Consider the following 24,575-nt stretch of genomic DNA (forward strand, 5'->3'; position numbering starts at 1 on the left):
AGCCTCATTTCATGAATAATATGACCAAATAACATATAATAATGACGACAGTCTTCATCTTACATCATAATAGCTGTTAAGGAGAGAAAATTGCCATTTTCTAAATGGCACAGTTCTTTGCTTAAGTCTGTAAAAGGTAAAAATTGAAAAGCACAAATACTTTTCATGGCTGTCGAGGTAACTACCATCATGTGGGTCGTGTTGCCAGAATTTTTGCTTGGGGTTGGACTGCTTTAATGCCGTGCCTGAAGGATTACTCTTGGGTTGACAGTACAACTAAAAAACATCTTTTAAAAGTATCTGAGGACTGGGAATCCCACACAGAAACACTTGGTTTTGATTTTAGTCTGCTCACAATAGACATCGGGATACTTCCATTCTTTAGCACGTAGAAATAATGCAGTTTCATATTTAGCTTCACACTGCACGAAACAGTATCTCCTTCCATACCCACATTCCATGCTACTTACTGCTTTGTTGTCTTATTTCCTCTAAGATACAGGAAGATGTCTTCTGTGGATGTGCCAATACCCAAAATTCCTAGCATTAACTTAAAAAAAGAGGAAATATTATTTTCATACTATGCTTGTATAGCCTCTTGCTTGGAGCTGGTATGTTTTTGGTCTATGATCACCATGCATGTACTGTTTGTTATGATTCTTATTCTCTGTGGACATACTTAGAAGTCTGTAGGAATCCAGCCAATAGAGTAGGAAACTGCTTTAGTTTGGTTTTGTTGGTTTGTTTATTTTGCCTTGTTGGGGTTTTTTGTTTGGTGGCTTGTTTGATTTTGTTTAGTTTTGTTTTGTTTCTGGGATTGTGGGGGTGAAAGGAGGGGTTTAATTACTTCCCCCCCCCCCCAAAGATATCATAAGAAGGCTTTTCCTGGCTCTCTTGTTTATGAGATCTAAAAACCAAAGAGTTTTTTGAGTCAGAAAAGATGCTACAATCTCCTCTGTCAATCTTAATTTTGTGAGCTCTGAGAATTCGCAGCATTAATTGTACCACCAAGCTTGGCCTGTGGGATGAAACCCAAATTAAATGTTGCTTTGGAAAAGGAACAAATACTCTGTTACCCCTAAAATGGGCACTGTGGGTTACTAAGCCTCATCAAAATATCATGGTAGAATTTAAGAAACTCCAAAGTCCTGTTCACAACAGCTATATATCTTGATATTAAAAAAATTCAATTGTTTGAACTTAACTCTCAGATCTTGCCATCTTGCTCTCTGCTCTCCTGGCACTCTGGATTTCTGCTTTGGGTTTGTCCTCCTGGTTACAGAGAAGCCAAGACTTGTCCCAGGGAGCCACATGTCTGCTAATGAGCTGAGGTCAGACACGAACAAAGCTCTGGAGTTTTCTTCCAATGTCAGAGCCCTTGGCAGCAGAGAGAAGATGGAAAAGGAGGTAGACGGGGCTGCACTCCTGCATCTCCTCTCTGCTCCCCTTAGCCAGCAGTGGATCTTGGGAAACAGGGCACCATTTCTCTTCCTGGCCTTCTCTATTCAGCCCATACAAGTGCCACTGAATGATAGGGTGCTTTCTATCCCTGGCTGCAGATGCTAGGGAAGGTTTTCCAGCTACTCCTTAGCTGTAGCCTGCAAATGCTTCACCTGTGTAACAGCTCTGACCAGAGACAGCCCAGTTTCAAGCCTCAGGGAAAGAGGCCTGTAAAATAGGTTTGTGATTTCATCATGATCTAACTTAGGTTTATTGTGATTTGCTAACACATCATCTAAACAGCTGAGAAACAAGCAGAATGGAAAAGTAATGGTAATGAAAGAAATGGTTACAAAATCATGAAATGGCCATTCTTGAAAGATTGTGCTAAAGGCTTACTTGAATGTCTAATGAAAAAAAAAATCGAAAGAACTGTTGGTTTGAATCTCAGATTGTTTGGCCTCCCAAGAAATCTAGACACTGTATACATCAGCAGGAGACTAATGTAAAAGAAGGGAGAAAGAAGAAATAAAACCCAGAAAGTTGTAATTTTCTTACCCAGTCTGAATAAAACTATACACAAATTAGGTTTTATGTCACTGCTACAGAAGCATTTGGCTTTTAGCTCACTGTCATAGGAAACTGCTTTTAGCATTAGACAAGCATCATTTTTGTTATCAGAGTTGAATGCAACTAAGCATACACAACTATATTTAAGGTATAAGTCTGCCCTTATCTCCCTTTCCCCTCACATATTCTACAGCTTATCCTTGCTTTGTTGTTTCTTTCTTTGTCAACATCTCAAAGTGCCAAGTTATATTAATCAGATTAAGTGAAAGAAAAAATGAAATCACAAGGAAAGAACTGGCAATGTTTTAGTATTTCTGGATAGGAAAAGTATATGAGGACTACAAGTACTATCCAAATAGTTTCTACATTCAAGCCATAAAGAAATAGTTATTCTAGTAGGGTTTGGTCTTGTTTCTTAATATAGACTTCAAGGTAAAAATAGGAAATTAGAAAGCTATTGTGATGGTTCGGACTTGGCTCCCTGCCAAATGCCCGAACCCCTAGTAGCAGCCCCCCTCTTCTCCCTCCCTTCTTTCCCCAGGGCAAAGGAAAAAAAAACTATTGCAAATTGAAGAACCCGAAAATCAAGCTAGTTATATATAAAAAAATATATATATTTGATGTATATTACAGTTAAGATGCTATGTACACAGCAAAAAGGAATCCAAACACCCCCCGAAGGGATAGGGAAAGGGGAAAAGGAATAAAAGGAGACAAAGAAGGGACATCAAGCAGATATATGCAATCAAACCCGAGAATTAGTAAAATAACTAGTAAAACTAATCTCACCATGTCACTTAGAAAGAAGTAGGATTGGCACACACGGCCAGCACTCTGCTATCTTCCACGTGGCAGGCCAGCGGTCACTGCAGGCCTCAGCCTTGGATAAGCGAGACCAACGCAAGGACTCACTGTTCCCAAACCTCACTGGAAGAGAAGAGAGTGAAGACCTCTCTTCCCCTCTTATTTATACCCCGATTTACGTAAAAATCGTATGGAATACTGGGAACACTGCCTCTTCCTTGGTTACAAACTGGTAACCAAGGAAGGCCTAGATTAAAACCACCACAGCTATGTAATTTTTTAGCTAAGATGGCTGAATTCTATGCTATTAAACAGAAATATTCACAAATTAAAGTCAAAATAGTTTTCAAAATTATTACATTCTCAAACTCTTCCTTACACCACTGTAAACTCTTCTTCTAAATTTAGCTCCACAGATCTCCTTTAAGAGATCCTTATTTTAAACCAAAGCCAAAACCAATAAAAACAAAGTGGATTATAATAAAGCAGGGATTTCATTCACATATGAATGTGTACATTTGTTGGCTTTGTGGTCACCCTGACAAATAAACTCTTGAACTTCCCAGTGCAGCTGCCTGGGAGCAGCATCACGTCTCTGCTGTACACAACAACTTCTGGAGATGCTTTTAGGCATTTCTATATAAAGCTTTAAACATTCTGGTACAGTCATTATACAAGTGAGTCAGCTGAGACTGAATCAGTCTTATATGTGCAATGAACTGAATGGATCTATCTTTTGAGTTTGGGATATTCTTGCAATGTTCATTTTACACGTATTTTGGAGCTGTTGGTGAGGTTTCAATCTTCAGTACTAAGAGGCCAAAATAAACAAGTTTTATAACCTCTTGAACTTTTTTTTCCCCCTCCTCCTTGTCAGGAATATTAAGTCCTTGTCAGGACTTCAACAACAAAAAAAATTGTTCTGTTTGTGTGTGGGTGATTAACACAATGCCAGCCTGTGGGAGGGCTTTACGTACATTTGCGTGCACAAGCTTCTTTCCTCTGTGAATCCAGAAACACAGAGCTGTTCTGACTTGAGGTGGCTTCTCCTGTACTTGTAATCACATTCCCTCTCCAGCTACAGGACTTTGAAGTATTGGCATGGCACCATCTAAATTAACTTTATACTAACAAAGAATTTCTCCAGTGGAGTCATCCCTTGTTTCACTCTTAGGGGCAAATCCACAATCCCCCTGTGCCTCTTTCCAGTCATAAAAGGGAAAAATAGCATGGCTCCATGCACAGTTTTCACAAATAACATTACATAAATCTGATAGAAAGACAACTGCTCACACAGTGTATAATTATTCTTTCAGCAGCCCTCCAGATTTGTTTCTTCTCATACATTTTATTCTCATTTTGTCGTACATTCCTCATCACGGTTATTAGGCTTTAAGATACCCTTGACAAATATATAAAGGGCAATACTCTTCACTGGCATCAAATTATGTTTAGATTTTTTGAGTTAGTAGGTAATGTACCAGTAAAAGAATAATTAATTCCTGAAGGACTGAGCACAAAGGCAAGCATACGTTTGTCTGAGAAAGTGAAAAGTTTGACTAAACAGGAAGTTTATGAATTATCATGTTGTCATCCAACTGGATCAGTAGCTTTTTTCATGTTGTTTACTAAATGCCATGCAAATTAAGACAGCAATGGATCACACGGTTCCAGAATTAACTGATGACTTTTGGAGAATCTTTTCCCTATTAATTCAGACTTTTGATAATGAGGAGGTACAATCACAATGATGCAAAATGCCTTAGATTTACAGATTCTCTTGCCTCTTTATATCCTATGTCATATAAAGACATTTCCTGTGACTGGATGTGGAGGACTGCCTAAAAGTCTTGCAGAATAGAGGAATGTCTTGTAAAATTTACCTGAGGTGATTCTTAAGTATCAAGTAATAATTTTAGAGCAGAATTAATGAAATCTGTCTATGAAGTTTATTTTGTCAGCTATTGGAAATCCAATTCAAAGATATTACTAAATAGTATGCACTACCCTACAAGTTGGGGCAAACTCCTCTTTCTTTAAGGCATGATCCAATAACATAAGACAGAGAGAAATGCTGCTCCCAACAACAACAACAACAGAATCGTTTTGAAGGTTAAGAATATATGAATACTTTCTCAGTTTAACATCCTTATATATTCCTTCATGTCAGAAATCTTATTGGAATAAGAAGCAGAAGTGTCAAAGAGGTACTTTTTGCTCAGACAACAACAGATATTATTGAAAATCTGCCCCCTCTCCAAAATGGCTCTTATGCCATTTGTACCTCTGCTATGTTGGTGTTATGAAATTCTAGATAAGGTTCAGTCTATTATTTCAGGATAGGAGAACTCTGCCTTCACAGCAGTCACTGTAAGTTTGTGAACATTATTTGTTTAATGGGTCCAAGAAAGGAGATGAAGGGTCTTAAGGAGAGCATCTTGTGCATTTCCCTCTGCCTTGGGAATCAAGCACTTTTAAGGAAAGCCAGGATGGAAGAAATCATAGAACTTAGATAGCTACACCAGAGTCACTGCCTCCCATGCATTTGCAAAGTGTCTCCACTAAATGCCTTTGCCACTAACTCAGGGGATTCATTTTCCCCATTGAACTTGGAAAATAACTCTTCATCACAGTCATATTGATTTCTTTTTCAAAAGCAAAACCAAACAAACTGGTACCTTCAGCTTCTTTGCAGAACATATCTTTAAATTTTCTGTCCGTGTTTTTTGATCTCTATTTGTGGACATTTTTCAGTGTGACCCCCTGGTAGAAACAGCACTCTAGTTGTCATCCATTGTTGAATAAAACACCAATTGTTTCAGCCTTGGCCTCATCATTCATCAACAGGATCACTAAATTTCTTCATTTTTGTCTTTCATCTGATGTATTTCTATACACTTTTGTTTTGTTACATTTCTCACAACTTGCTAGTTTCATTTTGCACCTGGTTTTATGCCCAGTCTCCCATTTCTTCTACACCAATCTATGATTTATGTTTATAGCAACCTCTTGTTTTGACATTTTCATGGTGTTTGATTTCTCAGATTGTTAGATAAACAACTTCATTAGTTTATTACACGTGTCCTGTCTTCTCCTCTGCATTGGGGTAGGGCATCATTTTCCTTGCAATACAAACTTTTCAGGAACAGACTTCCCACACTCATTAGTCCCTTTGCTTATCTGCCCAAGAGATCATAACTACCTTCTCAGTCATTTTGCTGGGAAAAGCGAGTGCTTTTGTTTTAGCAATTTGCTAAAGTTGCTCATGTTTTAGCAATTGATCACCTCCACCCATATTTTCTTCCTTGACTCTCTCTTAAAGCAGCATCTCTTTGTAACTGTGGCATCAAACTACATTCATTCTCATATGTGTTAGAGTTGAGGCTTAGAAGAGCGTTCTCCTGTTTCAGATCTTCCTCTTGGTGCTGGGCACACAAAGGATAAAAATCAACACTTCATATTAAAGGAAAATGAGGCCCTAAACTTCAGGTGGGAGGTAAGACACTGCCTTAAAAACATGAATATGCTACATATACGATCGTAACAGTGACACAGTTTAGTTATGACCACATAACAAGCAAGAAGAAAACAATTCATTAAGGACAGAAAAAAACCAGCACAGTACACCAAGAACTTTATCCTTCCAGTATGTGTGCCCTCAGAAAGCTGGCAAACTTCTGGTGCTTGACACAAAACACTCTTTTATAAAGACCTGATAATACGTGTCATTCTGTTTCTTCTCAGGAAATGTTCTTGCAACCACTCAGACCCATGAGCATTGGGCTGTTTTCCATGGTCTATCCCTTTTTTTTCTGGAGGAAAGGGATTACTATAACACTTGTTCTCTTTTTCACCGAAACAACAATATATGTTTTACATTAAAAGCAGTACTAAAGCTTAAAAAATGTAATTTCAGGTTTGATGTCAGTTTATTCATGAAAGCCACAATAGTAAAATTCCAGCGCCCTATGGAGGAAGAAGTTGGGTGATCTGATGCTATCACAATCTGTAGACAATGGACTTGCAAATTAGCTCAGCTTCTTCTTGCAAGTTAGGTCACTACAACTGACTGGTAACATTTCCAGAGATAAGAGATTTTGTGACACTGTCTTCACTTTCCTGGCTGGCCTAGCTGTACCTCATCATGTGAACACTTGCAGTGTGGTAAATGAATATTATTTCCTCTCCCTTTGTGCAATGAAAGCTTTCAAGAGACCACATAGGAAACTTCTGCCATGTCATTTACTGTGAGAGATTTGTAGCTACCCAGAAGATGATAATCTGTGAAACCTTGCACATGCATCTTCCCTATTTAACAGTTATCTGATCAGTTGCTGAATGCAAGAGTAAAATTAACCTTTATATTTTGCACATAAAGAAATGAAGCATTACTAGAAACATTTGAAAAGCTATAACAGACAAAAACCCAAGAGGATGGGGGGGGCAGGGAGGGGAGAGAGAAATTTCAGCTTATTTACTCTAGTTCTGGTGAGATAACAACACCCTAATTTAGGAATACCTTAAACTGTAAAAGACCAACAAGGGTGATGTGATGCAATGCCTCTGTTATCAAGCCAGATTGCATCAACAGAAATTCCAATGCTGAGACACCTATCTTGTTTTAAATGGTAGCACCCAAAATAACCACTCTTAAAAGGTCATGTTTATTTAAAAATAGCTTGCTTGCATTTTACATTAAAGTTAATTGACTAACCTTAAAAAAATTAAATGCAAATCTATACAAATAATTTAAGCATCCTGTCAAAGTTCACATACACACTGCTAGAGCAATGAAAATATTCAAGGTCATATGAAATCTTTCTTAACCATGTACCATCCTGGGGATTATTCTATTAAAGACATATAGTATGCATTGAACTAAAACGTTTGAACCCTCTCTTTAGCAATATCTACCCTTCTTAGCAATAAAACCTAAAATTTCCTATTTATAATGTGTTTTCCAGGCCATAACAAAGAAGCATACTGTACCTCTGATGCTGGTGGCTGTTGCCGAGGTGGTTGTGCTGGCTGTTAAGGCTACAGTGGTTGTGACTGTTGCAGTGGTAAGGGAGGGGATGACAGTAGTGGGAAGCAAAGTGTTGAAAACATCTGGTGAGTGGAAAAAAAAATATAAAATAAAATCATATCATGCAAACAAAGGAGAACTATAACAGTGGTTTAATTTGTAAATACAAGAATGTTGAAAATGACTAAATTAAAACATGATTAACATAAATTATTACAGGTACAACAGAGTACCTTTAAATTCTTGACATTTATCACTCTCAATTTATTTTAGTCAATCTTTGAGCATATGGAATTTAAAACTCTGTTAAAATGACCAAGCTTCCACAGATCTAGAGAGTGACGGTTTAAGTGACAAGAATCCATTTCTTCACTGAGCCATTTTAAATGCCTCATATAGTAGAAACCATACACAGATGAAACATGCTGTGTCAGAGTGGGAGATGAAAAAAAACACCATCATGCTAAAATAAACACACACACATGTTAACGAGAAATGGCTGTATGTTAAAACACCCACTTTCAGACAGACTCAATGGAGGGAAAAAGGGGAGAAAATGCTACTAACTATAAGAGCTGCTTTTTCCGGATTGCTTTTCTTCTTCCCACACATTTGATTAAGACACAGTTGTCTGCTAAGATCCAGAGCAGAGTATATTTCAAAATCTTTACCCTAATTAGCAGGCACATTCATCTTTCAGTCATCAATTTATTGTTAGTACACACATCAGTATTTCTCTAAAACAGCTTTGAACTAAAAATCAGAAATTCTAATAATATTGCTATTAACAAAACCGTGCTTGTAAGTCAGAAAAAATGCATAGCCCTGATGATGAGAGCATCCTGCAAAACCCTTCAGCTTTTGATCAAGTGCAGGTGTGCCAGGCTTGGGGGCACCACTGCTTCACTGCAGAGGAACCAACAATGTCTGTAGCAAAATGCTCCAGCACAGAGCAGAACATAACCAGATGTACAGAGAGAAAATCCTTTGATTACACTGCCAAAAGCAATAAAGACCAATAGGACTTTGCTTATAAGGTGATTGCAGGTTTTAAAGAACAAACAAACAAAAGCCCTGAAGAGAACTAGGGAAAAGCACTTCCATGAAGACATAAAAAGCATCTGACACTTTTCAGATTATTTATATCGCAGGTTTAAAAGGAAAGGACTCGTTTCTTGGCAGTTGATGGTGAGTAACCCATTCCATACTGATTTCAGTGAAAATATTTCTGAAGGGTGCTATTCAATGCAATAAAAGAGCCAAAATCTGCCCCACAATCTGTCTTCCCTTTGCTGTGGAAAGAAATGCAATTGGTCTCTGAGTACCACCAATTCTGACTGAAATCAATGGAAGCTGAAGCAGCTCAGAGCTTTTCAGTACTGGGCCCTACTGAACACACTGCAGAAAAAGGGTCCTTGAGTTCAGCATTGCATAATTACTCTCTTAAGACCTCAAAGTAGCAAACTTAACTTATTTTCATACTGGACGACAGATTATTTTGCAACTTTAAAAGTATCCTTGTTAGTTAACATCTGTAAGTCACCTAAAATTTTCTGTATTCCTCTAGTTTTGATAAACATGAGTATTATCCCCTCTGGAATCTATACTTGTGGAATTTTTCCCTTCTGAAGTCTTCAGACAACAACATAAGATCCCTCTTTCATCTGTTGTACACTGATATTTAATCTATTTCTCAGTATAAAATATTCTCAAGCCAGAAAAATTAGAACAGACTTTAAAAAAAACCCTCAATGTAGTCATATTAATCACCAGGAAAAATGATAATATTACCTGGAGTGTGAGTACCACAATAATTAAACAGAACTGAGCATAACAAGCATTAGAAATAAATTAACACGTTAAAAAGATACATGTCACATGTACCGATCTATGCAATTTCTTCTCATAAAGGGAAACTCCTTCCCTGATAAGTATCTGGTAAAAATGAAATCAAACAGGAAAAACCCGACCTACTTCATAAGAAAAGCAAAACCTTGTTTATTAAGAAAGCTTTACAAATCACTCCTGTATGTAAAACCTAATTAGCGTGACTTATGGTTCCATTAATTATCTTTCTTGAATATGCCATTTACTTAAGACTCTGCAATGGTAAGTTGGGGTTTTATGGCAGTGCTATCTTTTGTGCTGTCTACCTGTTTTACCAAACAACGGCTTACATGAGTGACTGGTAAACTTAGAAGTCGATTGCTTTCTGGTTTCTCTTCTGATTGAAGCATTTCCAACAAGATTTCTCATTTTAAATGAAAGGCTATCTAGGAAAAATTCCAGTTAATAAGAACTAGGATATATTAGCGTTTTAATACAGATATGACAAATCCATCTTCTCACATCAGATCAAGAGTAATGAAAACTTTTGCAGAAATTAAGCTTCCTTATCAAAGAAGTCATAAACTCTGATGCCAAACATCAAAATGGCAGCTTGTGAGAAGCCTCAAAGAAAAACATATGTTCTCAAAAGAAACGTAAATACAAGGAACAACATTCGCTTTGTTTCTTCCTTTGCAGAGTAAGGTGAAATTCACCCTGCAAATGGTTACAGTTGGTGTGCTTTGCTCACAGCATTACAAAGATTTGCTCTAAAAGACCACATACAAGAGAGGAAGAAGGAATCAGCAGCCTGAGGAGCACTACTCTGCCCAAGCAATTAAATCTGGGTCTGCTCTGGACTCTAGAAATGTCTGGTTCATACCTGTCTAAGTTCGAGGCTCTGCCCTGGGGGAATTGCTTCATTAACACCATGAGAGTCTGCAACAGGAATGTGTAAAGTACACAGACAACACATTTTGGAACTCCTGGACCATATCTTGCCCTTAAATCTTGTTTCGGACAGCCCAAATCCAGGTATAGCATTCTGAAAAGCACCTGAGCCCCACTTACGTGGATGGGGCCTCTCAGTCCTATCGAGTCAGACAGAAAGGGTCCTGTCAGTTCTTCCAAAACTTCTAGATTCTCATGAAAACTTTGTCTTTCCCTGGAAAACACTTTTGCATGACGGAATGTAGAATACGCACTTCAAAAAAACCCCAGAAGTAATGTACAGTGATCCTCAGTCTCCCCTCTCAGTACTGCAGGTGTAGGAGGTAAACGGGTTTGAAAGTTCCCAAAATCAGACAGACTACAGGTAAAAAATGATACTTTATCAGCACAGGTTTCTGTTTAAAGCATCTGGATCACTGTGTTTCATAGAGGGTGTGCTGCTTCATTTGTATGCCAGAAAAGGGAATGACAATTTGACCTGTTTCTAGTCCTGCAGGACTTTTTTTTTTTTTTAAATGCAGGGCACACCTTTCTTACATCACTAGTGAGGCACACAATATGTTATCCAGAGCTCCCTGCTGGCAGCTGCTCAAAAAGATGCTATCAAAGGGACTATGAAGATTTGTCCTCTTGAGCTTTCTGTCAAGAAGGATCTATAAAGAATGGATTTGCAGATTTCTGCCCAAGAAACTGGTGTTAGAGTGAAACTTAATTCCATTTCCTTGTCTTGCAGTTTCTGAATCTAATTGTACACAATGTTCAGCTGTAAGCAAATCTTTGTTTATGCCTTTCATGCCACTAAACACCAAGGATCATTATGACCAAGAGACCTCATAGAGTAGAACTTTTTAATTCAAGTAGCCATACCCAAATCACTGCACAAGATTGCTATTTCAGTAATACTAAGGTATTAATCCCTAGCCTCCTGTGAAGCAGAAAATAGCTATATTTTGCAGATGGGGAACCAAAGAAGATAGAAAAGCCATGCTCAGAGATCTAGAAGTCAAGCAGTAATTTTCACCGTTAATTTTGAAATCTCACTTCTAAATTGGATGTCTGTTGACAGACAGATATTCAGCCAGAAATCCCATAATGTATTTAAGTTGGTATTAATTTCAAAACCTTGCTAGCTCTGAAATACAAACAATTCAGGGAGAACTAATTGTTTCCATAGAAGTTGTTGGAAATAGAAAAGGGGCTGATCTTCATGCCAAGGGGAGTTACTGACTCCAGTCCCAACTCTTTTTCACTTATGTTCCCACAGGTTATACAGGTAGGACCTGAACTGGGTTTTTGACAAAACATGTGGGCTCCTGACCTCTCTCTAGTGGCACAGGGAGGTTTGATCCCAAGTGGACAGAGGAAAAAGGAGGAGCAAGCAATGCTTGGCTTGGTCTGGGGGCTGCTCCTTGGCAGAGCTGCTCAGGAGTGGCAGAGTAATGTTGCACAAGGTCAGCTTGAAACAGTGTCAAGTTGTGCCTGATCAACATTTCCTGTTTGCCTCCTCTCTTTTGAATTGATGCTGCATTCCTCTCACTAAGGCAGAAGACATTCATCCATTTAAGTGCAGGGAGCCTGGACAATTTACTCTCACTGCAGATTTGGCCTTAAGCACTTTTACTCTCCATCTCCAAAGAAATGAGAAATGGTTCTGTTTGGTTTAGTAGGCTTATGTGAAAGATAGATCTGACCTACTGAAAATATTTGACTTTTTTTGGTAAAAACACAACTGATATTTTGACATGACTGAGCACAAATCAGACAACAATAGCTGAAGTTGATAAAAATGTAAAGGCTTTTGTTTCAAGCTTGACAAAGGCTGACAGAAAAATTAAAGGACAGAGTGATAATGATGGATGGCCCTTGCTGTATTTTGACTGAGAATGAAAGAAATTTTAAGTGGTAAACTGAACTGAGTGATGACCTACCTGGGAAACAATCTCACTACTCTGTGCAAAATTTAATCAGTCTGTGGTATGTAGCACTAAATAATTTAGCAAGGTTTTAAATTCAAAGGGAGCTGCACTTACCCTTGCTCTAAGAAAACGGGATTGAACAAAAGGATCATTCAGCTTGAATATCGTGTGCCAACAGCTCCTTAGCACTTAGACTGAATGATCATGAACGCTCATGGACATGAGGTCAAGGGGTTCTTTTTACTAATTGATTCAGATTTATGAAACTCTGAAATGGCAATTATGTGCTTGACATTTTTGCTAGCAAATCAGATGTCATTAAAAATATCCAAACCCTTTTAACAAAAGCCCCATGTAGATCTGTATCACTAGTTATAGCATGAGAGACTTCTGGTGAATGAGTTCATATTGCAAGACATACAGCCGGGCTAAAATGGCTAGGCAGCTTAAAAGGAATATAAAATAAATTCACATACTCCCATAATTGTAAGACATTTCATGGCCCTGTAGATGATAGTGTAAGTTAGAAGATGCGAGACATATGATTTAAGTTTGATTAAACATAATTTAGTTGCATAGTCATGACAGAGAAAAAAACCCCAAACGCTAAGAGATGCTACAATTTTAATGTTGCTTGTCTTTCTTCCTGAGTTAGGAACTGGTCAGAACAACAGTTTTCTTATAGAAAGTTTTATAGCTTGGTGGTTGGTTTGTGGTTTGTTTCTTTGTGTTTTTTTCCTCCCATTTCAAAAGCAAGAGGTTTCAGTAGCAAATGAAGGAGAATTAAGTATTTTAAGTTACAGCCAAAAAAGACTGTCTTCCATCTGTTTTCAGAGGCAACACAAAAAATTGGAATCTGCACATCCCTGGACCAAATTCTGTCCTTAGAAAGTTAAGAATATAACTCAAAAGAACAAAGCCTATTTCAATATTAGTACTTAGTACAGTATGGTGTCATCCCAAATCACTTAAAATGAGGGCCTGATATCACACCGTGGCACATTTTACAACACATGCTCTTACCAGAATTGCTTATGACAAAATAAAAAATGTGATGAATATGAAAAAACAAGGTGTAGTAGCACGTTATTTCTGATTATGCCATCTCATTTGACACTGAAATATGAAGAAAAAGCCAGCTTCCCTAAATTGTCCTGAAACAACTCCTCTAGTGAATATCTCATTTATTTTGTGCACCAGAGCAACAGCAGGACTCACAAAGACTAGGGGTGTGTGAAAGGCTGATTTTCCAGCAGTTAAGCAGGTCAGGCTCAGGACAGGTGTGTGAACTGTCAGAAAACAAGCAGCTGTGGATCTCAGGCAGGTGACAAGAAAGAAGCAATGGGAGGAAGTGCCTCAGTGTGTTAGGAAGGACATGGTAAGGGAGGATAAGTTCTCAGGGCTGAGAGCAGTGACCAGCTCTGTGACTTTTCTCCTCCCTCAAGGTGCATCTGCCCAGTCTCAGGCCCTCTCTCAGCAGTGCTGTTGGACCCTAGGTCATGTGGAAGGGAAGGTTATTTATGTAAAACCCACCTCTGCCACCTTCCAAGGGGACTCTAACAAGCAGAGCTTGCTGAGCGGAGGCAGCCCCACCCTTCCTCCTGCACTGATCAGAATTTAGTAGGCACTGGGACTATGTGTTCTCTAATCCTCATGAGCACTTGCTAAAATTCAAAGAGTAGCAGCAAATACAGGAAAAAAAGGCTTTTTTCTTTCTCCTTTTTCTTTTTTTTTTTTTCTTTTTAATGGATAGAAAAACATGACCTTTCTGAAACAGCACAGATGTTGCCACAAACGCAGCTCTGTCACCTGGAGAATAGGGTAGTCTGTTGCACACACAGTTGGTGGAGCTGCACACGGGGACCCCAGGAAACCTGAACCAAACATTTCACAGGAAAGCATCTAACGGGAACGTTTAAGTATTGCACTGGTGGCTTGTAGCTTTCAAAGGGTCGGGTTCGACCTTTGAAGCCCTCAGTGCTTACTTTAGGGATCATTTTGCTCCCCACAGCACTCCACTGAATTCGCTATCAGCAAAAGCACTCTGGCTGCAGCTCCCTTGGAACAGAAAGAGAAGTTTTCAATGAAGGCCCTGAGATGTAGGAACACGCTCCCATTTCACCGTCCGTCAGACTCATTGTTTGTCACCAGTCCAGCCATTTAAAAAGCTCACCATTCTTGCTCTCAGGGAAGCAGAAGAATAAAAGGTGACATAATGTGGTATCTCTCAACTCATTTATCTATTGCTGTTCTGTTTTGGTGGGGCAGATTACATTAAGTGCAACATTTGTACTGTAGGAAATGAATAGGCTGTAATGTGTTATTTCCTAATTTCTACTTTGTGCTACAACCAGGTGATACACAGAGAACATAAATAGCTAAATTTGATAATAACTTAACTAGGTGATTGGACATTGAAAAATATCTTAGTACAAGAAAAACTGATATTCTCAATTAGGCAATTCTTTAATACTGAAGAATCTATTTTTGAGCACTCTAAGTTTTACTTTAGTTATGGTTACTAGTGCAAGATTTACCTCTAAGGACAAATCAAACCAAGTATTCAACAGAAAGACTAATCTCCCATGTTCTGGAGTTACATGAATATAATACAGACTTCAAATTACAATTTACTTTAGAAGTAAACTGCAAGACCAAATTTTTTTCCCAAACTTAGCATAAGTTTTGCTAGCAGTTAAAAAAAGTCCTTTCCAATTAAATAGTAGTAATAATAATGCCTATTATTTTAAAGGAGTCAATCTCTCTTGCATAAAAGCTCACCTTTCTCATTAGTTACAAATACTGCACTGGGCAAATCACTGAAGCTTATGTAACTTGCCTGAAAGAAATTAGGTAAAATTTACAGAGCACGCAGGAGGCTAAGGAAATTAATTTTGCAATTCAATTTTTTAAATAAAACAGTAGTTTTAGAGCATTGTTTGAGACCACAGCCTCAAATGAAGAAGCTTTACCTACAGAAAGGCACCTATGTATGTCTTGATTTTGTTCACAACCTTACATTAACAAATACATACACAGTAAAGAATGGATCTCTGCCTTGAAGATTTGTAAGGTCATTATTTGGACAGTACAGACCAAATGTTAGCAAAAAAGAGGCAGAATTATTCCCATTTCACAGCTGGGGAAATGAACACAGAAGAATTAAGTGGAATGTCTTAAATTTTACAGACTTCTGAGCCTGACAGGGGAGTTCAAAACAGATCTCCTGAGGCTCATTTCAATCCTCTACTAAAAAAAAAAAAAAAAAGCCCAAAAATCAAAACCACAAAGGAAACCAAAACCTCTCTCAAACCTGCATTTAAAAAAAGCAGTTGTTCTTATACCTGCAGTGCCAATTTCACTGCATTCAAGACAAAATGTTACCACAAAAGCCACCAAACATCTTGTCTGAATAAAGACAGCACGATTTTCCCCCACCATTCTATCACTATTAATATGGTGTTCTAGGCCCACTGCCACTGCTTAAAAATCACATTAAGGCTGTGATGTTCATTTTTATTCTTTTTAAGTGAACAGACAAGCCATATTTCCTTGTTTTTCCAAGCCATAAAATAGGACCATTCAAAATTAAATGAAATAAAGTACTGTCAGCTGGCCCTTGAAAACCAATAAGGAAAAGCTAATGCACAACACAAATTCAGACACCAGCAGCCTTGGACAAAGATGACAGCTTTCCCTGAATGACACTTGACTCTTTCTGCACACACACACAAAAATTAAATAAATTAAAAAAGCTCAGTCAGAATTGCACTGAGAAGAAGAAAGAGTTCAAGGAGAATTTTCCCAAATTTCCCTGTTATGTAGGCATGTGTTGAAACTAAGTGGAGGTAAACAGACTGCTGATCTCTATTTTATTACTGTTGTTACTTTCATTTCTCTGAGAAATTCAGGAGAGATCACTGAAATTGCTTAAACAACTCAAAACTCACTTCAATGATTTTAAGGTTAGTAAAAAGAGATAGCAGAGAATGTTATTTATTTTAAATGACTTTATTTCAAAATATAATCAAAGGTGTCCAAGACCAATCTGAAACACTTTATCACAGTGGGGTAGCTGTATCTCAGTGAAAATCACCTTGGGAAAGTGAATGGCATCTTTGCAACCTAAAACATAGATTATTGCACTTCATTGCACTGCCTTTGACTAATACAATTAATTCTCACGTTCCTATCACCAAAGTACACTACCTGAGAAAATAAGGCCCTATCTTTCTAGCTGTCAATCTTTAATGCTCTGTGTTTTTTTGCTCAAAAGAGTTCTATACATGTGGTCGAATTCCTGTCATGACTCTTTGCCTTTGTGTAACACATAACTGTGAATGGTGGGATAAATGCAACATAGTCAAGACTTAATTTTGTTAATGTTATCCAGCTTGCCATCAGGTTGGCAGATATTTAGTATCTTAACTATTAAGCCATCAAATAGGATAATTCACCAGTGGAATATCACAGGTTTGTGTTTTTTTGTTTTTTTTTTTTTTTAATAAAGAATGCTTGATCATATTGCTAATTTATTTTAAACAAAATGATATACAAAGCAGGGCAAAGAGATTTCACTTCCTGCATGGGAATGCTGAAAGCCATCCAGAGCTCTCCTCAATCAAGCACCAAACTAGCACTTCACCATGCCAGGGTCCTTTCACTCCTCCCTGCCTCCTACCCATCAAGGATTATGAATCCTGCAGCAAATGTAAAACACAGAAATCACTGGGGGGAAAACCAACCCACTAGTGCAATGGCCCACAGTAATATCTAAAGAGTGAAACAACTTTAACAGCTCCTAACAGTTTTACCCTGCCAAACGTTTCTGTGTCCTTCCTCCTCTCCTTTGGTTTGTTTTTGTCTTCCCTTGACATGAGGATTAATATGGGCAGTTCTGGCTGAAAGATATACCCTCCTCAGGCATGAGGTTACCAAGAAAATACAATTTTTATCTTCCAGGGTGTATGTGGGGAGTAAACAAGCTGTGTGGATACCAGCGAAGGAAAAGTAATGAAAATGCACATGTGACTGTAAAGTAGGTAAGACAAAAAACCCAGTCTTGAGGCCTTCTAACAAAAGAAAAGTAATCCTGACCGAAAATTGTTTGGATCACCCATGAACACCATCAGTTGTACTGATATGTGGAGACCTGTCCACAGGCAAGTTTCTTCAAATGGTGTTCAGAGCTTTCTTAGCGCTCGCGGGGGAACCACAGCCTTGGGAAACGAGTCAGGGTGTTGTGGGAGATCCACACGTGCCATATTCCAGCCAACTTTATCAGCTCTGGTGGCAATGGGTTTTTTGTTTTGGTTTGGGATTTTTTTCTCCTTGCAACCTGAGAATGGTTTTGAGATATACCCTTACTGTCCTCCTGATTATTTTTTTGCTCTCTGTTCCCCTTTCTGTGATAGTCACACAGAAAAATCGATGTGATGAGCTTTTCTGAAAGCTGCCAAAAGGGTCTGGAATCCTTGAGACAAAGTCAAGGTGGTTCAAAGGAACTCAGAGTAAGAGCCAACGCAGAAAGTCTATGATAGGATTTAGCAATAAAAAAAAGTGACTTTAATTTCATAACAAAGATAAATTTATTACATTTCATCAAGAACTCAAGAAGTAAGAGCTGGAAAAAATAGTTTGTGATTGCAGCTTAGAGGATTCCATTTTGGAGGAGGGACTAAAGACACTTCAAGGTCCCAACACAAATTTAGATTGAACCTATGCTGTGAAAAAAGATTAGGAAGACTTATAAAATTTTAAAGATTTTTGGAAGTGTTTTTTTTTAGGAAAATTTCAATTTTTTGTGAGTATGATCTGTTTTTTAGTTGAACAGATATTGAAAACAAATGGGTAAATACCTTATTTGCTGTAAGGAAAATGCTACTAGAATACTGTAAGAAACATTTGATTTAATATTTTTTTCCTTTATAGAATACAGAAATGCATGTTAAGATAAACTCCAGAAAAATTTACCAAGTAATTAATAATTAAAATTTCAAGTGGTAAAAATAGAAAAATCAGTACTAATAATCATTAACATCAAATTATGGATGTTAGAAACATTAATGGTTGGAGATAAGTGTCTACTCTCTGAGCCTCCATTCTCTTCCCATGTGATCAGAATAGATACGAAAGTTCTCAAAGACCTCTTTTTTGCAGAAGCCTTCCCTGCCCTCTCAGCCTCCATAGCATTTATATCTATCTCCATGTGGTCAGAACCTTCCCAAGGTTCCCAATCTCAGTTGGAACTAAGCACAGTACTGTATCTGCATTCCACAGGCAAGATTTCAATTTAGAAAAATCACTAAGTCACTTTAATATTATCTTTAGAGTTTGCGTTTTCTGAATAATAAATGATTTAGATGGAAACAGGATCATTGGCAACTGTTAGACTATAACTTTATCACAAGTCTCAGGTCAAATTCTTCAGTTAATGGTTATATTTTCTTCATGAAGATTGCACATGATCTTCATAGGCATGGTGATTTTACAATCTGACTTCTCAAACAGAAAAGCTGAGATGAAGTAAAGTTCAAGAAAATTGGGGGTACACTCAGTAGCAAAGCGTGAAGTACAGAAAAATTACAGAGCAAGCTTTGCTACTGCAGCAAATCACTGATAATAAACTCAACAGCACCATTTCAGAAATACATGGCACTGAAGGTCAGATAAAACAGTTCTCAAATAAAGCAAGAGTAGTAGACCTAGTCCAAGAAGTACTTAATTGTATATGCTCTACCCATACACAAGCATCCAAAATATTAACTTTATGCACTTATGGGGTATGAAAAAAAATATCCCTCATTATAACTCAAAACCAACACACAATCTTTTCTTTTTCAGGAATCACATAAGAAATTCAAATCAAGAATTATCACATATAGCCCATTATATGTATACACAGCAAATTAAATATTTTCAAGAGTTGTGTGTTATTAGAGACCTTATCCAGAACTACAGGCTCTTAGAATACATATGACATCCATTCAAATATTAGAATACGTTGTTAAAGGGTGGACCTGGAGAGAGATTTGCTGCTGATTAAATGCTCCGGATTCAATAATTTCAATGAGAACATAAGGAATATGAAAAAAAATTAAAAAAAATTCTTTCATATGTTCTCTAACAAAATCACTTTATTTTCAAAGTTTTCTTTCATGAAGAGCAGTATCTTAATGTAAAAATGTAGAAGTGTCAAACACATTCCCCAAAAGTGTTAGTTTGGTTTGGGATGTTATTTACTTGACCTTTCCGAAATAATTTTAAGCTTATCTGGGAAAAAAATTTGTATCTTTTTTTCTAAAATCACCATAAATGAAGAAAGATCAGTTCACACAGCTCAACTATATTATTCAAGTATTTATCAACAAAAAGCAATTTCAAAGTAGCTGCCTTGAGAGCGTTCAGGGATAATAGTTGGACAATTCATCCATAAAATTAAGCCAACAATTCCACCATAAGTTTCTTGACAGACTTTTCATACCTGAAAATGTCAACTAAACACTATTCTTCTTTAGTCCAATAGTAAAAGCTGTATTACACAGTGATTTCTTAATTCATCTGGCTGTTTGGCTTTCATCTGCATTGTGCTTTAAGGTTTGGACCACATCTTCTAGTGTAACCAAGAGTCTTCTGGAGAAGCCAAGTTTAATAATATGACAATTATTTAATAGCTTAATGTCATTTTGGAACATTGATGTATATGCAAAATCTAAATATTTCAACACAATTTGAAGGGCTATGCTCTGAAGAATAACACGTGTGAAATTCTCTGGGTGTTTCTAATGCTACCTTTGACACAGGGTTTAAATGAGTCACTTTTTTAGGCCTGACACAGTGTAACCTCGCTACTCCTCCCTTTGATTTTCGCTAAAACTATCCAGCTGATGTGGATTTCAAAGGATATGATGATGATGATGATGAAAAAAGAGATCTCTTCCTGGATAATTTACCAGACTCTGCTTGATTTCTTTTGTTTGTGGGTATGTATGCATGCATGCATGGTGGGGAAGAGGAAGAGAGAAAAAAAATGATAGTTTGAGGCAAAGTAAGGCTTTTGAGATAGTCAAAGTCTTCAGGAGCATTCTTCTATTTATTTTTCATCAGAAAACTCCTCTGTCTCTGAGTTGTCTTCCGTACTTCTTAATGTATTTTTACATTACATTTTCTTGTATTTCTACATTGCATTCCCTTATCTTCTCATAAGATGGGAACAGGAAAAACTTTTCACCTTTGTTTTAAGGACTCAAAGTTGAGACTTCCTTCTTTTAATTCAAACACAGATACAAACAAGAAAAATCTCAAAACTATAAGGTATATGTAATCAAATGCACTAAATTTCTAATTATGTCCTAAGATGTCTTCTGAGTCCCGCATTCTTGATATGCCTTGATTGCTGAAAGGGAAATTTTGTGGGTTTTTTTAACTAAAATTACCCACTAAAGTAGCCATAAATATTATTACCGATATATCACACCACAGGTCTCCACATTTCTCTTTTCACAAAGCCCAAGCTTTGTTCACCCAAATGTAGGATATTCCCATAGGCAAAGAAAGTGTTTTCTCCAAGATGAGTGTGTAAATGAGACATTTCAACTCAGAAACTTTAAAGGAGGAAACTTTAGTAATTATTCAGTTATCTCTCTGTCTAGGGTCTTAAAACCAAAACAGAGGGCAACAAGATTACTGATGCTGCTCAACGTGGATGCTGCTTCCTTTCCTTCCACCTTCCCTCCAGTGAATATTTTTTATGTGCTTTTTGATATATGCTTATGAAGATGAGGTGTCCAAAAACACTACACAAGATTTATCAGAGGTCTGTAGTGAAAACATTTGCAAATCCAAAGATGTATTGCCTATTCAGTAAGCTTAGTTTTCCAAGAAAGCAGAAAATATCCTCACCTCCTCGGTTTCCTTTCAATTTACTGTTCTACTAGGTTTCTACTTTCTTGGAGAGATTTAAAACCAAACTTGTATAAATTTAGAAGTGCACCATCCTGGAATTGTGGCCACATGAGTGGCCACAAAAGGTGAGCCTCTCTAAATGTATTTGGAGGCAGGATTGAATAAACCCGGGTTTCTGGAGCTGATTTGGTACAGTGCCATTTACCAGACGTGGAGAACAGTCAATCACAGAGATTTACAACTAGAACAAAAATGAAGAAAAAAGGTGGGAAAAAAGACCTCCAAGGAAGGAGAGTGGATACAAGGGACAGGAATCCAGGAAATGCAGAGTTTAGGATCGTAACTAATGGAAAAATGAGAGCAGGGTGGAAAAATCTGAGAATCTACGGAAGGGAAGCAGCACAAGTATAAAAGTGATTTCAATTGCATACTTCCAGGACAAACAGCAAGAGAGGCCAAATAGCTTGTAGAGTTGGGAAGTGAAGAGATCAAGCAGCACGCTTAAACAAACAAAAGAGAATACTTTTCCCTCAAAGCACGTAACTCAATTCAGAAACTTGTTGCCACAGGTTACTGTGAAAGCTAAGATGACAAATGTTTTGAGATGGGACTGGACAAGCAGGTGGAATATAAATAATGTTATAGTTAGGAAAGGTGCAGTGGGACCTTTGGTCTTACACACTGTAGTAGATCTTCTGTTTGAAAGCACATTTCAAAATACTAATGAGGATGTAACTCAGTCTTTTTCAGCCACCTTTATTTGCAAAAAATAGCTCGCCTAAGAAAAAAATACAAAATAGAGAGGCTGAAGACAAAGGAATATGCTATGACACTTTTTATTCTTCAGAGATACTAAGCAACTGGCTCAAATGCTTTGTATGTATAATATGGGCAATATTATGTATGTAATGTATGTATATTAGGGCAGTCAGAACAGCCTTGACCATCCACAGCTGCTGATTCATATTAATTTCCACACTGCTCTTCTAGATAATTGCTACACGACACATTATAGCTCTGAATATTTCAATTAATTTAATGCTTGTCTGTAGACTAGCACATCAGGATATTTCACGAAGGTTCTTCATTTCAAATAGGTCTGCAAATTATCAAATGCTGCTGTTGCCATTAAGAAGGTTTGTCAATGATGTGGGCTTGTGTCACTCACTCCAACGTGATGATGAACTAAGTCCTCAGCAGTGATCTCCAGAGGTTATGAACCACTCCTACATAGATCACAGGTGTATCTTCCGTTTCATTATGATGGAGCACCTTCATTCTCTACTCCAGCTAAGTCAGTACACTTATTACCTAAGCTTTGCAAGTAGAATCTATGTTTTTGGGTTGAGCAAAATGAGTCTGACAGTTTGCTCTCTTTGGTGATGATTAATGACAAGTATTTGCACAAAGGTAAACAAAAATTCTTAATAAATTGGAAGAGAGGGAAAATTGCCTGGGGCACATTACCAAAGAAAGGGTGTAATATATCCAGCCAGAATGTGCACTTCTAAAGCACCAGGCTCACCAATTAGAATACAGAGATGACAACAGCTACAGGCATTAAAGCTCGTGCTTTTGTTACTGCAAGGGACAAATGTTTGAGTAAACTACGTCTTGCCTTTGTATTTCTGCCTATAAACTCTGACTTTGTGCCCACCCTCCTGCTTCACAAAGTATTTTATGACATTCATTATTAACAATAAATGTTAAGAAAAATTAAATTAGCAGACATATTGATTCAAGCAAAGCAGCATGAGCATATTTAACAGCCCATGCCGTTAACTTTATTCAAATAGGTTCAATTTCTCTGAAGTCTGATTTCTTTAATTATACTACAGATATAAAAAGATTTTTTTATGTTATCAGATAGTAATTGCATTGGACAGATTTCCATTCCTCTGCTTATAGCAATATTTTTTTTCCAGTGCCATCCCTTAACATCAAAATAGTATTACTTCATCGTCCCTCACTGTGGAAAAAATACTACTTTTCCATATAATTTTGTGCCTAGGTTGGTTCAGTTAAAGGTATGAGATACTCTTTGCTTGGTTTGTACAATTAATACGTATAAATACTTTGCTTGCCTTTAATCTCTAATTATAATAAACTATTCCTTCCATTTTTAGGCAATCCTCTCTACACTAAAGCTGTCTAAATCTTCTCTCAGTTAGTAAGATAACTTTAGGAACTGACAGAATTAGCAGATTCAGTACCACTGAGAGGGGGATTTCATGGGGGAGAAAAAAGAACAGAAGCCAGATGAAGCTTTTATAACATTAACAAACAGAAAGACAGAAAATCTGTCAGAGTAGAAGTGAAAAAAAAGGAAAAAAATGTAGTGCAAATCACAGTATACATAAGAAAAGAAAAGCTCTGAATTGGGTTGCACTCCCCTGCCTCTGCAGAGGATACCTTCCATTGACGTCCTCTGTTTCCTCACACAAGTTCTCATGGAAAATCTGGCATGTACTTGTATTAGAAACCTAACAGTCAAAGTAAGAAGGCATACTTATGGGATAAATCAACTCTAACAAAGAAGTAGGACAAAAAAAATTACATCAACACATTAAGCACAGGGGAAGGGATGAGAAATCAAAGGATGCTTCCAGATATATTTAGGAAGATAAAAAAATACATCCTCTATTAAATGGAAGGATGCATCTCGGAAAGTAATAAAAAGTAGGTTTTTAGCCCCCAGAGAAATAGAGAGAAAATATTGTATAATTTGGGGAGGATTATGTTTCACTAGAGACTTTTGTGAATATAATGAGCTAAAGAAGGGGTAAGGCTGCTTAAATTGATCTATACAACTGATCTACACTTGATAAAATAATGTGTCAGTCTCCTCTGTACTTAAAATAAACCTAACAGCTCTGAAATGCAGTAAGTTGTTAAGCACTAAACATCATCCCATACTCTGTCACATTACTCTCATTGTTTCAGAAAGCTCGGAAGCACCTGACATTTACCTTCTCTAGTTCCAACACTGGAATTGCAGAAATGCAATTAGGAAAACTCTGGTACTCATAACAGAAAAGGTCAGCAGTGAGGGAGCTAAAGCTGATAACATGCCTAATATGCTGCCAAACATAACAGAACGCCTCCCTGATAATGAATGATTTTACAGACTGCCATGA

The 24,575-nt window shown here is 37.4% G+C and overlaps 1 protein-coding gene across 3 annotated transcripts in view; it reads right to left on the reverse strand.

The window, feature by feature from the left end:
- Positions 1-24,575, reverse strand: part of CADM2 (cell adhesion molecule 2) — a 607,631-nt gene that overhangs the window by 41,839 nt on the left and 541,217 nt on the right. For 2 of the 3 annotated variants that reach the window (XM_050331256.1, XM_050331257.1), the window contains one exon: positions 7,804-7,923. The exons of the other annotated variant lie outside the window; for it this stretch is intronic. In XM_050331256.1, the coding sequence (XP_050187213.1) occupies positions 7,804-7,923 (120 nt within the window). The remainder of the gene's footprint in view (positions 1-7,803; positions 7,924-24,575) is intronic. 3 annotated transcript variants of the gene reach the window in all.

Source organism: Myiozetetes cayanensis, unplaced genomic scaffold (genome assembly GCF_022539395.1).
Source record: "Myiozetetes cayanensis isolate MyiCay16 unplaced genomic scaffold, myiCay2020 scf5-8, whole genome shotgun sequence".
Taxonomy (NCBI): Eukaryota; Metazoa; Chordata; class Aves; order Passeriformes; family Tyrannidae; genus Myiozetetes; species Myiozetetes cayanensis.